The sequence below is a fragment of the Bos javanicus genome, chromosome 8 (assembly GCF_032452875.1).
Source record: "Bos javanicus breed banteng chromosome 8, ARS-OSU_banteng_1.0, whole genome shotgun sequence".
In the NCBI taxonomy this organism is placed as follows: domain Eukaryota; kingdom Metazoa; phylum Chordata; class Mammalia; order Artiodactyla; family Bovidae; genus Bos; species Bos javanicus.
In genome coordinates, this window is record NC_083875.1 from 94,985,041 (window position 1) to 94,998,672 (window position 13,632).

At 40.5% G+C, this 13,632-nt stretch overlaps 1 protein-coding gene across 1 annotated transcript in view; it reads left to right on the forward strand.

Moving 5' to 3' along the window:
- Nucleotides 1-13,146, forward strand: part of LOC133253107 (olfactory receptor 13D1-like) — a 79,319-nt gene extending 66,173 nt beyond the window's left edge. The window contains exon 2 of the mRNA XM_061426383.1: nt 12,884-13,146. Coding sequence (XP_061282367.1) covers nt 12,884-13,120 — 237 coding nt within the window. The 3' untranslated portion in view covers nt 13,121-13,146. The remainder of the gene's footprint in view (nt 1-12,883) is intronic.
- The last annotated feature ends 486 nt before the right edge of the window (nt 13,147-13,632 follow it).

Consider the following 13,632-nt stretch of genomic DNA (forward strand, 5'->3'; position numbering starts at 1 on the left):
TCCTCTGGGAGTTTATAGTTTCTGGTCTTACATTTAGATCTTTAATCCATTTTGAGTTTCTTTTTGTGTATGATGTTAGAAAGTGTTCTAGTTTCATTCTTTTATAGGTGGTTGACCAGTTTTTCCAGCACCATTTGTTAAAGAGATTGTATTTTCTCCTTTGTATATCCTTGCCTCCTTTGTCAAAGATAAGGTGTCCAGAGGTGTGTGGATTTATCTCTGGGCTTCCTATTTTGTTCCATTGATTTATATTTCTGTCTTTGTGCTGGTACCATACTGTCTTGATGACTGTAGCTTTGTAGTATAGTCTGAAGTCAAGCAAGTTGATTCCTCCAGTTTCATTCTTCTTTCTCAAGATTGCTTTGGCTATTAAAGTTTTTTTGTATTTCCATACAAATTGTGAAATTATTTGTTCTAGTTCTGTTAAGAATACTGTTGGTAGCTTGATAGGGCTTGTGTTGAATCTATAGATTGCTTTGAGTAGAATACTCATTTTCATTGTATTGATTCTTCCAAACCATGAACATGGTATATTTCTCCATCCATTTGTGTCATCTTTGATTTCTTTCATCAGTGTTTTATAGTTTTCTATATATAGGTCTTTTGTTTCTTTAGGTAGATTTATTCCTAAATATTTTATTCTTTTCATCTCAGTGATGAATTTCTCTTATGTTTTTATGTTAATTTCTCTTTATGTTTTCTCATTGTTAGTGTATAGGAATGCAAGGGATTTCTGTGTATTAATTTTATATCCTACAACTTAGCTATATTCTTTGATTAGCTCTAGTAATTTTCTGGTGGTGTCTTTAGGGTTTTCTATGTAGAGGATTATGTCATTTGCAAAGAGTGAGAGTTTTACTTCTTTCCAATCTGGGTTCCTTTTTTTCTTTTTCTTTTCTATTTGCTGTAGCTAAAATTTCCAAAACTATGTTGAAAAGTAATGGTGAGAGTGGGCACCCTTGTCTTGTTCCTAACTTTAGCAAAAATGCTTTCAATTTCTCGCCATTGAGGATAATGTTTGCTGTGGGTTTATTGTATATGGCTTTTATTATGTTGAGGTGTGTTCTTTCTATGCATGCTTTATGGAAAGTTTTTATCATAAATGCTTGTTGAATTTTGTCACAGGCTTTTCTGCATCTATTGAGATAACCACACAGTTTTTATCTTTCAATTTGTTAATGTGGTGTGTCACATTGATTGATTGGTGAATATTGAAGAATCCTTGCATCTCTGGGATAAAGTTCACTTGGTCAGGATGTATGATTTTTTTAATATGTTGCTGGATTATGTTTGACAGAATTTTGTTGAGGATTTTTCCATCTATGTTCATCAGTGATATTGGCCTCTTCATTTCAGTTCAGTAGCTCAGTTGTGTCCGACTCTTTGCAACCCCATGATTGCAGCACACCAGGCTTCCCTGTACATCACCAACTGCTGGAGATCACCCAAACCCATGTCCATTGACTTGGTGATGCCATCCAACCATCTCATCGTCTGTCGTTCCCTTCTCCTCCTACCCTCAATCTTTCCAAACATCAGGGTCTTTTCAAATGAGTCAGCTCTTCACATCAGGTGGCCAAAGTATTGGAGTTTCAGCTTCAACATCAGTCCTTCCAATGAACACCCAGGACTGATCTCCTTTAGGATGGACTCGTTGGATCTCCTTGCAGTCCAAGGGACTCTCAAGAGTCTTCTCCAATACCACAGTTCAAAAGCATCAATTCTTTGGTGCTCAGCTTTCTTCACAGTCCAACTGTCACATACATACATGACTACTGGAAAAACCATAGCCTTTACTAGACAGACCTTTGTTGGCAAAGTAATATCTCTGCTTTTTAATGTGCTGTATAGATTGGTCATAACTTTCCTTCCAAGGAGTAAGTGTCTTTTAATTTCATGGCTACAATGACCATCTGCAGTAATTTTGGAGCCCAAAAATATAAAGTCAGCCACTATCTCCACTGTTTCCCCACCTATTTGCCATGAAGTGATGGGACTGGATGCCATGATCTTAGTTTTCTGAATGTTGAGCTTTAAGCCAAAATTTTCACTCTCCCCTTCATTTTCATCAAGAGGCTCTTTAGTTATTCTTTACTTTTTGACATAAGGGTGGTGTCATATGCATATCTAAGGTTATTGGTATTTCTCCTGGCAATCTTGATTCCACCTTGTGCTTCCTCCACCCCAGTGTTTCTCATGATATACTCTGCATAGAAGTTAAATAAGCAGGGTGACAATATACAGCTTTGATGTACTCCTTTCCCTATTTGGAACCATTCTGTGTCCCAAGTCCGGTTCTAACTGTTGCTTCCTGACCTGCATACAGGTTTCTCAAGAGGCAGGTCAAGTGGTCTGGTATGTCCGTCTCTTTCAGAATTTTCCACAGTTTATTGTGATCGACACAGTCAAAGGCTTTGGCCTAGTCAATAAAGCAGAAATATATGTTTTTCTAGAACTCTCTTGCTTTTTCCATGATCCAGCAGATGTTGGCAATTTGATCTCTGATTCCTCTGCCTTTTCTTAAATCCAGCTTAAACATCTGGAAGTTCATGGTTCATGTATTGCTGAAGCCTGGCTTGGAGAATTTTGAGCATTACTTTGCTAGTGTGTGAGATGAGTGCAATTGTGTGGTAGTTTGAGTATTCTTTGGCATTGCCTTTCTTTGGGATTGGAATGAAAACTGACCTTTTCCAGTCCTGTGGCCACTGTTGAATTTTCCAAATTTGCTGACATATTGAGTGCAGCATTTTCATGGCATCCTCTTTTAGGATTTGAAATAGCTCAACTGGAAATCCATCACCTCCACTAGCTTTGTTCACAGTGATGCTTCGTAAGGCCCACTTGATTTCACATTCCAGGATGTCTGTTCTAGGTGTTAGTGATCATATCATCTTGATTATCTGGTTTGTGAAGATCTTTTTTGTACAGTTCTTCTGTGTATTCTTGCCACCTCTGTAGCTTTCCTTTTTGTGTGTGGCATCTTTGTCTGGTTTTGGTATTAGGGTGTTGGTGGCCTCATAGAATGAGTTTGGGAGTTTACCTTCCTCTGCAATTTTCTGGAAGAGTTTGAGTAGGATAGGTATTAGCTCGTCTCTAAATTTTTGGTAGTATTCACCTAAGAAGACATCTGGTCCTGGGTTTTTGTTTATTGGAAGATTTTTGTTTACTCTTTTGATTTCCATGCTTGTGATGGGTCTGTTAAGATTTTCTATTTCTTTCTGGCTCAGTTTTAGAAGGTTATACTTTTCTAAGAATTCGTCCATTTCTTCTAAGTTGTCCATTTCGTTGTCATATAATTGCTGTTAGTAGTCTCATGATTCTATGTATTTTTGTGTTATCTGTTGTGATCTCTCCATTTTAATTTCTAATTTTTTATTTGATTCTTCTGTCTTTTTTCTTGATGAATCTGGCTAATGGCTTATCTATTTTATTTATCTTCTCAAAGAACCAGCTTTTAGTTTTGTTGATTTTTGCTATAGTCTCCTTTGTTTTGTTCTCATTTACTTCTGCCCGAATTTTTGTGATTTCTTTCCTTCTACTAATCCTGAGGTTCTTCATTTCTTCTTTTTTTCTGGTTGCCTAGGTGTCTGGTTAGGTTATTTATTTGATTTTTCTCTAATTTCTTAGGTAAGCTTGTATTTCTATGAACCTTCCCCTTAGCACTGCTTTTCCTGAATCCCATAGGTTTTGCATTGTCGTGTTTTCCTTTTCATTTGTATCTATACATATTTTGATTTCCTTTTTGATTCCTTCCATGATTTGTTGATTATTCAGAAGCATGTTGTTTAGCCTCCATATGTTTGCATTTTTAATAGATTCTTTTCCCCTGTAGTTGACATCTAATCTTACCTCATTGTGATCAGAAACGATGCTTGAAATGATTTCAATTTTTTTGGATTTACCAAGACTAGATATATGGCCCAGGATGTGATCTATATGGAGAATGTTCTATGTGCACTAAAAGGTAAAATTCATTGTTTTGGGATGAAATGTCCTATAGATATCAACTAGGTCTAACTGGTTGCCGGAGTCCAACTCCAGCAACCAGGGATTCAACCTGAAGAGATGGACGGTGTCGGCGAGAGAAATGAGACAGCCTCTCAGTTTTCTATGGACTGCCTATTTATTCCAAGTTTAAGATTCTCTTTTATACTTTTACAAAAACATTAGGCCAGAGGTTTGACATTTTCAATTCCCGCTTTCCCAGATTTATTATCTCCATAAATCATAGTTGCTCTTCAGAGTTCCTGCTTCAGGGATTCTCTCCGGCCCAGCCTTATCATCTATTATCTACCTCCTCTAATGTGTCTAATGTGTAATCTAAGTTAACTTGTGATTACATTGTAACTCATGCTACATTCCTCAGTTTACTACTTATCTTCCTAAGTCCTGTTTGCCCCTAACATCCTGAGCTCACTATCTCTTAAAAAGGCTTCTAGCTATAGTGTCTCTAAAAAATTCCTAACTTCTAGAAGCGATAGTAAAATATGCTAACTTTACAACATTCCTTAAATCTTTAACTTCTAACTATTTTAATTATTTCTAAGCCCTAAATTCAGTAAACTTCTTTGCCATAAACATTCTCCTCACAAATAGGCTTCAGATATCAATCCCTCCCATGGCCTCAAGCTACAGCCTATGTGCTAATCCTGGAACACTCTTTTGTAAAAGTCCTTGAACAAATGTCAATGATTAACTTTATGAATTATTTTCTGAGCAATGCTGCAGAAGGCTTTGTGCCTTCTCATGCTCCTCTCAAGAACAATAAGCACCTTAATATTCCTTTTCAGTCAACTCAGCCAAGGAGAGGAAAAGACAAGTCAGAATTACAAGGCTTAAATCCTTCATCCCGGGATCCGTGCCTGCAGAATGAGGAGAGGGGGTTGGGGATCGTGCCTCCATTTTGTCAGCAATGCCTAACGTGGCTCCCGACAACTGGTCCATTGTATCATTTAAAGTTTGTGTTTCCTTGGTACTTTTCTGTTTGGTTGATCAATCCATAGGGGTAAGTGGTGTACTAAAGTCTCCCACTATTATTGTGTTACTGTTAATTTCCGCTTTCATACTTGTTAGTATTTGCCTTCCATATTGCAGTGCTCCTATGTTGGGTGCATATATATTTATAATTGTTACATCTTCTTGGATTGATCCTTTGATCATTATGTAGTGTCCTTCTTTGTCTCTTTTCAAGGCCTTTATTGCAAAGTCTATTTTATCTGATATACGTATTGCTACTCCTGCTTTCTTTTTGTCTCCATTTGCATGAAATATCTTTTTCCAGCCCTTCACTTTCAGTCTGTATGTGGCCCTTGGTTTGAGATGGGTCTCTTTTAAACAGCATGTATAGGGGTCTTGTGTTTGTATCCATTCAGCCAGTCTTTATCTTTTGGTTTAGGCATTCAACCTATTTGCATTTAAGGTAATTATTGATAAGTATCTCCTGTTACCATTTACTTTGTTGTTTTGGGTTTGAGTTTATAAACCTTTTCTGTGTTTCCTGTCTAGAGAAGATCCTTTAGCATTTGTGAAGAGCTGGTTTGGTGGTGCTGAATTCTCTCAGCTTTTGTCTGTCTGTAAATCTTTTTATTTCTCATTCATATACATGTACATATACACCCATAAGCAAAATAAAAACAGTCCAACAAAAATAAAGTACAATAGATTGACCTGGTGAACAAAGGGAACCAAAGATTATGTCTACCAGAACAGAACTAACTAAAGCACAAGCTGGAAAACAAAACCAAAGCAAGGTGCCCAGTGGGGAATAAAGCAATGAAAATAAAACTAACAAATATGTTGAGACTAAAGAGGAAAAAAAAAAAAAGAAAGTAAGAATAGATATCCAAAGTTAAATAGAAGTAAATAAAGATTTATATACATTAAAGATTAACTTCAAGGGAAAAAGAACAATAGGAAAAGCAAACAAAGGAATAAATGTAAAAAATAATAATAGATTTAAAAAATTAAAATTAAAAAAAGTGAGAGAGGGAAAAAAAAAACCTCCTCAGAATCGCAAAAGCCCAGTATAGAGGCAGAGGTTTATAATAACAATAGAAAATATGACTGAGAGAAAAAAGAGAAGAAAAAAAAAGCTCAAAAGCTTAGTTATATTTCATAGTGCCAAAAAAAATCAACAATTACAACAGAGGGGGGAAAAGGAAGAAAAAGGGGGAAAAAAAAATCCATAGAATCTACAGAACAAGTCAAAACATAAGAATAAAAAATGTTTTTCTTGAGTCACTGTTGTCAGAGCCCTTTCCCTCTCTGGAAGTCACAGTCCACTTCACTTCCCTAGGATGTGAAGAAAGGATGCCCTCCAACACTGTGCTGATCTCTGGACCTGCTGTGAGGGCAGCTCAGATGCTAATCTGTTCCTACTCCTCTATGTTCTTGCCTCCAAGGTCCACAGCTATCAGAACTAGTGTGTTTTCTTTTGTGAGAGCTTTCAATGACCTTTTATATGTTCCATAGACACAGAGTATGCCTAGTTGATCATATAGATTTGATCTGTAGCTGTACAGCTGGTAGGAGGGTTTTGGGTCTTCTTCCTTAGTCACACTGCCCCTGGGTTTAAATTGTGATTTTATTTCCACCTCTGGATATGGGTTGTTCACTGGGGTTTGCTCCTGAGGCTGTGCTAGAGGACTTGGGTTTGCCCATGTGAGGCCAGGTGTGGAGGTGGTGCAGCTGCTTGAGTCGCAGGGGTTCTGGAAGCACCAGGTACTCAGGGGAGTTGGCAGCTAGGGCAGCAGGAAATATAGCACCCTAGAAGGGTATGGCAACCAGTATTGGCCAATACGCTTCAGTATTCTTGCCTGGAGAACTCTCTTCCCTGCAGAGAGGCCTGGCAGGCCACCATCCACAGAGTCACAGTGAGTCGGACACTAAGGAAGCAACCCTATGCACACAGAAGCAAGACTTTTTTGCCTGTGGCAGCTCTGCTCCAGTGAGAGTTGAATGTGAAGGTAGCACAACTGCTTGTCTTGCAGGGGCCCTGGCAGTGCTAAGTGGGCAGGGAGACAGACTGCCACTGCCACAGGAGTTATGGCACTTGGTTCAGTTCAATTCAGTCACACAGTCATGTCCAACTCTTTACGACCCTTTGGACTGCAGCATGCCAGGCTTCCTAGTCCATCACCAACTTTGGAGCTTGCTCAAACTCATATCCATAGAGTTGATGATGCCATCCAACCATCTCATCCTCTCTCTTCCCCTTCTCCTGCCACCTTCAATCTTTCCCAGAATCAGGGTCTGCCAGGGTCCAGCCTTGGTGGATCCAGGGAAATTAGAAGGAGAGACAGCTTCGGCAAATACACTGGCTTTAATTAGATATTAATTAGAGATATAAAGAGTAATAGAATGAGGATAGCTCAGCAGGAAAATTCAGTGGAAAAAAGAGGCTGAGTAGCTTGGTTTACATGGGAAACCAATAAAACTTCAAGACAAGAAGCTTGCACCACTTACGTAAGCCGCAGGCGTCCTTCCATTCTCCCGAAGGAGAGGAGACACAGAGGCCTTCCCGGTTGGATCTTAGAAGGCCAGGCATAATTAGTAAGCTTGGCTGGCTCCGCTCTTCAGATGGAAACTCAGCCAGAGTTTGAGAGAGAGAGCGACATGGGGAGACCAGTCTTTCGAGGAACTGATCCCATTTTTTATTTTTCCAGGGTCTGTTTTTATACACTGAGATGTTATACAAAAGTCACGCAGGGTCAGCAGTCCTGACTTTTATTAAGTCAGGTGCTTCATACAAATGTATACAGAGGTCTTAGGGGTGTTACATCATCTTCTGGCCAGAGGGGCCTGCTGACAATTTATGACCCTCTCCTTGTGACAGTGGTTAGTCAACCAGAACACTTATTTCTCCAGGGGTGATTATTTTTGAAACAGACGCCACCTTCCGAAGGTACCAGATAAGGTTACATTTCTATAGGGTGAGGGTGTAGTGGGTTTTAATTAAGGAAAGAATTTGCTTAGCCTAAGGTCTAACGTGATTTATATCAAAGGTTAATACTTATTTCTTCTATGTATTCATTAATGTGTGTAAGGGCAGGGGATGTGGAGACTTAGCAGTAAACATTGGCTCAACAAATGAAAAACCCTTCACGAACACAATTTCTAATCAGCCCACTATACTTATGCTAATAGTTTTCTAACTTCTCTAAAGAACCTGTTTTTAGAAGGTTTAAAGCATCTCGTGCCTCTCACGGTTGGGAGGCTTGTGGCCAGACAAGCCTGTCAGGCAGGCTAGAGAACCTTCAGAGGAGTTTGTAAGTTTGGAACACTCCTGTCAGGCCCAGGAATTATTATTAACTGGAGCTCTAAGTTAACTCCTTCTATGAAAGAGGTGGTGGGGGACAGCCCCCCATAAAGTCAGAGGTGTAGGTGAGAGCACAAAGTAGTACAGTAGGCAGGCTCTGGTTTTGGGGGTAGATGCTCGAGAATTTCCAGGGGGACTCCTGAGGCTCAATCCTGCCTTTGCGTATGTCAAGCCTCCTTCCTCATGACCTTTGCCACGGGTGGTGGTCCTCACGCCGGCCCCCAAAAAGGGTCTTTTCAAATGAGTTGGTTCTTCCCATCATGTGGCCAAAGCATTAGAGTTTATGCTTCAGCATCAGTCCTTCCAATGAGTATTCAGGACTGATTTCCTTTAGGATGGACTGATTGGATCTCCTTGTGGTCCAAAGGACTATAAAGAGTCTTCTTCAACAACAATGTTCAAAAGCATCAACTCTTCGGCACTCAGCTTTCTTTATAGTCCAAATCTCACATCCATATATGACTACTGGAGAAACCATAGCCTTGACTAGACGGACCTTTGTTGGCAAAGTAATGTCTCTGCTTTTGAATATGCTGTCAAGGTTGGCCATAACTTTTCTTCCAAGGGGCAAGTGTCTTTTAATTTCATGGCTGCAACCATCATCTGCAGTGATTTTGGGGCCCTAAAGGGTAAAGTCTGTCACTGTTTCCAATGTTTCCCCATCTATTTGCCATGAAGTGATGGGACTGGATGTGATTATCTTAGTTTTCTGAATGTTGAGTTTTAAGCCAACTTTTTCACTGTCCTCTTTCACTTTATTCAAGAAGCTCTTTAGTTCTTCTTCACTTTCTTCCATAAGAATGGTGTCATCTGCATATCTGAGGTTACTGATATTTCTCCTGGCAATCTTGATTCCACCTTGTGCTTCCTCCAGCCCAGCATTTCTCATGATGTGGAAAATTCTGAAAGAGATGGGAATACCAGACCACCTGATCTGCCTCTTGAGAAATTTGTATGCAGGTCAGGAAGCAACAGTTAGAACTGGACATGGAACAACAGACTAGTTCCAAATAGGAAAGGGAGTTCGTCAAGGCTGTATATTGTCACCCTGTTTATTTAACTTATAGGCAAAGTACATCATGAGAAACGCTGGACTGGAAGAAACACAAGCTGGAATCAAGATTGCCAGGAGAAATATCAATAACCTCAGATATGCAGATGACACCACCCTTATGGCAGAAAGTGAAGAGGAACGCTAAAGCCTCTTGATGAAAGTGAAAGTGGAGAGTGAAAAAGTTGGCTTAAAGCTCAACATTCAGAAAATGAAGATCATCACATCCGGTCCCACCACGTCATGGGAAATAGATTTTCTGGGCTCCAAAATCACTACAGACGGTGACTGCAGCCATGAAATTAAAAGACGCTTACTCCTTGGAAGGAAGGTTATGACCAACCTAGATAGCATATTCAAAAGCAGAGACATTACTTTGCCAACAAAGGTTCGTCTAGTCAAGGCTATGGTTTTTCCTGTGGTCATGTGTGGATGTGAGAGTTGGACTGTGAAGAAGGCTGAACGCTGAAGAATTGATGCTTTTGAACTGTGGTGTTGGAGAAGACTCTTGAGAGTCCCTTGGACTGCAAGGAGATCCAACAAGTCCATTCTGAAGGAGATCAGCCCTGGGATTTCTTTGGAGGGAATGATGCTGAAGCTGAAACTCCAGTACTTTGGCCACCTCATGTGAAGAGTTGACTCATTGGAAAAGACTCTGATGCTGGGAGGGATTGGGGGCAGGAGGAGAAGGGGACGACAGAGGATGAGATGGCTGGATGGCATCATTGACTCGATGGACGTGAGTCTGAGTGAACTCCGGGAGTTGGTGATGGACAGGGAGGCCCGGCGTGCTGCGATTCATGGGGTCGCAAAGAGTCTGACACGACTGAGCGACTGATCTGATCTGATCTGATTCTGCGTATAAGTTAAATAAGAAGCGTGACAATATATAGCCTTGACGTACTCCTTTCCCTATTTGGAACCAGTCTGTTTTTCCATATCCAGTTCTGACTGTTTATTCCTGACCTGAATACAGGTTTCTCAAGAGGCAGGTGAGGTGGTCTGGTATTCCCATTTCTTTCAGAATTTTCCATAGTTTGTTGTGACCCACACAGCCAAAGGCTTTGGCATAGTCAATAAAGCAGAAATAGATGTTTTTCTGGAACTCTCTTGCTTTTTCCATGATCCTGCGGATGTTGGCAATTTGATCTCTGGTTCCTCTGCCTTTTCTAAAACCAGCTTGAACATCTGGAAATTCACGGTTCACATACTCTTGAAGGCTGGCTTGGAGAACTTTGAGCATTACTTTGCTAGCGCCTGAGGTGAGTGCAGTTGAGCGGTAGTTTGAGCATTGGAAACTGACCTTTTCCAGTCCTGTGGCCACTGCTGAGTTTTCCAAATTTGCTGGCATATTGAGTGCAGCACTTTCACAGCATCATCTTTTAGCATTTGAAATAGCTCAACTAGGTTCCATCACTTCCAAAAGCTTTGTTCGTAGTGATGCTTCCTTAGGCCCACTTGACATCACATTCCTGGATGTCTGGCTCTAGGTGAGTGATCACACCATCGGGTTTATCTGGGTTGTGATGATCTTTTTTGTATAGTTCTTCTGTGTATTCTTGCCACCTCTTCTTAATATCTTCTGCTTCTGTTAGGTCCACAACATTTCTGTCCTTTATTGAGCCCACCTTTGCGTAAAATGTTCCCTTGGTATCTCTACTTTTCTTGAAGAGATCTCTAGTCTTTCCCATTCTATTTTTTTCCTATATTTCTTTGCACTGATCACTGAGGAAGGCTTTCTTATCTCTCCTTGCTATTCTTTGGAACTCTGCATTCAAATGGGTATTTCTTTCCTTTTCTCCTTTGCTTTTTGCTTCTCTTCTTTTACAGCTATTTGTAAGGCCTCTTCAGTCAACCACTTTGCCTTTTTGCATTTCTTTTTCTTGGTGATGCTCTTGATCCCTGCCTCCTGTATAATATCAGGAACCTCCATCCACAGTTTTTCAAGCATTCTATCAGATCTAATTCCCCGAATCTATTTCTCACTTCTACTGTCTAAACATAAGGGATTTGATTTAGGTCATACCTGAATGGTCTAGTGGTTTTCCCTACTTTCTTCAACTTCAGTCTGAATTTGGCAATAAGGAGTTCATGATCTCAGCCACAGTCAGCTCCTGGTCTTGTTTTTGCTGACTGTATAGAGCTTCTCCATCTTTGCTGTAAAGAATATAATCAATCTGATTTTGGTATTGACCATCTGGTGATGTCCATGTGTAGAGTCTTCTCTTGTGTTGTTGGAAGAGGGTGTTTGCTATGACTACTGCATTCTCTTGGTAAAACTCTATTAGCCTTTGCCCTGCTTCATTCTGTACTCCAAGGCCAAATTTGCCTGTTACTCCAGGTATTTCTTGACTTCGTACTTTTGCATTCCAGTTCCCTATAATGAAAAGCACATCTTTTGGGGTGTTAGTTCGAGAATGTCTTGTAGGTCTTTTTAGAATGGTTCAACTTCGGTTTCTTTAGCATTACTGGTCGGGGCATAGACTTGGATTACTGTGATATTGAATGGTTTTCCTTGGAAATAATCAGAGATCCTTCTGTCGTTTTTGAGATTGTATCAGGGTCTTTTTTCAAGCCTCCTGTAGCTGGTGATCAGAAGGCCTCTTTGGCCAGTCTTTCTTTGTAGCTCCACCTGTTCAAGCACTTAGAGGACTTCCTTGCCTGGGGTCCTTTGTTGCTTGAAGTGTCAGGCACATAGAGGGACCCCCTGCCTGGGGTCCTTCTCTGTAGATCAATGCATCAGTCACTTAAAATAGCACCCTGGATGGGGTCCTACTCAGTAGTTCAGCGCAGCCTCTCTATTTTATGGGCCAGCCTCTCTATTTTTTAGCTCCAATGCTGGTGTGTCAGGAGAGAGAGGCTATGGTGATGGCTCCACCCCCACTCACGACTTAGCATAATCGCCTTGTTTCCATGGCTGCCTGGCTTTCCTCCACAGGTATTCCCCACCACAATCTTCTCCCTCACATCCCCTCTATCTGTCTCTCTCTAGTCAACAGCAGCCCTCACCCTGGGATTGCTCCACAATCTCTAGACTCCAGCTCCCAGCCACTGCACCATCCAGGGTATGTATGGCTGCAGCAAGGACTGTCTGATTTTCATTCCATTTAGGCTGCCACAGATCAGCTGTTTCTCTCTTATCCTTAAATGTTTCTCCTCTGACTCAGACAATTGCCCCTGTGTGGGGATCGGACCCTGCTTCAGTTTCCCCATCCACTGAAGGCAGGTCAAGTCCTACTAACATTCCCATTTTTACCCCTAGTTCCTTCATCCTATTGAATCTTGTGTGGGCCTATATATTATTTTCTACTGGTCAGGTACTCCTGTCCAATCTTAGCTGGTGTTCTGCATTCACTTCTGTGTCTAAAGGTGTATTCCTGATGTATCCGTGGAGAGAGATGTATTCCATGTCCACCTATTCCTCTGCCATCTTGTTCCAGGTGTTAATTTTTATCTCCTATGTTTTCATCCTCTCTTCCATCCTGATAATTAAATCTGCAGAAGGGAGATAAAAGGGCTTTTCTACCTGTTCAGCCCACCTGATTGTAGTCATTTTATTCTATTGTTCAGCTCTCTTTATGTACATGAAACCCAAGTCAAAGGACACAAAGACATCTGATGAGATCATTAGGCTGTCTTACGGAGCAGTAACCCCAATGTTGAACCCCATCATCCACATCCTGAGAAATAAGGATGTGAAAGAAGCTGTGCATAAAATTTTGAGTAGACACTTGTACTCATGGAAAATATGAAAGAGCTTAAGAATTCTTTGGGGAAAAGATATACTTTGGTATTCCGAGATGAACCTGCAGAACTTAGTAAAATAAGAGCACTCTTAATGTGCTCTTTAATGTAGAGTTCTCATTTTCATAACAGTATACATCCTTGTCTTCAGAGGCCCATTCAACTCCAGCTTCTTTGGTATTACTGGTTGGGGCATAGACTTGGATTACCGTGATACTGAATGGTTTACCTTAGAAATGAACAGAAATCATTCTGTCATTTTTGATACTGCACCCAACTACTGCATTTCAGGCATCCAATCCCATCACTTCATGGCAAATAGATGGGGGTAACAATGGAAACAGTGAGAGATTTTATTTTCTTGGGCTCCAAAATCACTGCAGATGGTGACTGAATCCATGAAATTAAAAGATGCTTGTTCCTTGGAAGAAAAGCTATGACCAACCTAGACAGCATATTAAAATGTAGAGACATTACTTTGCCAACAAAGGTCCATCTAGTCAAAGCTATGGTTTTTCCA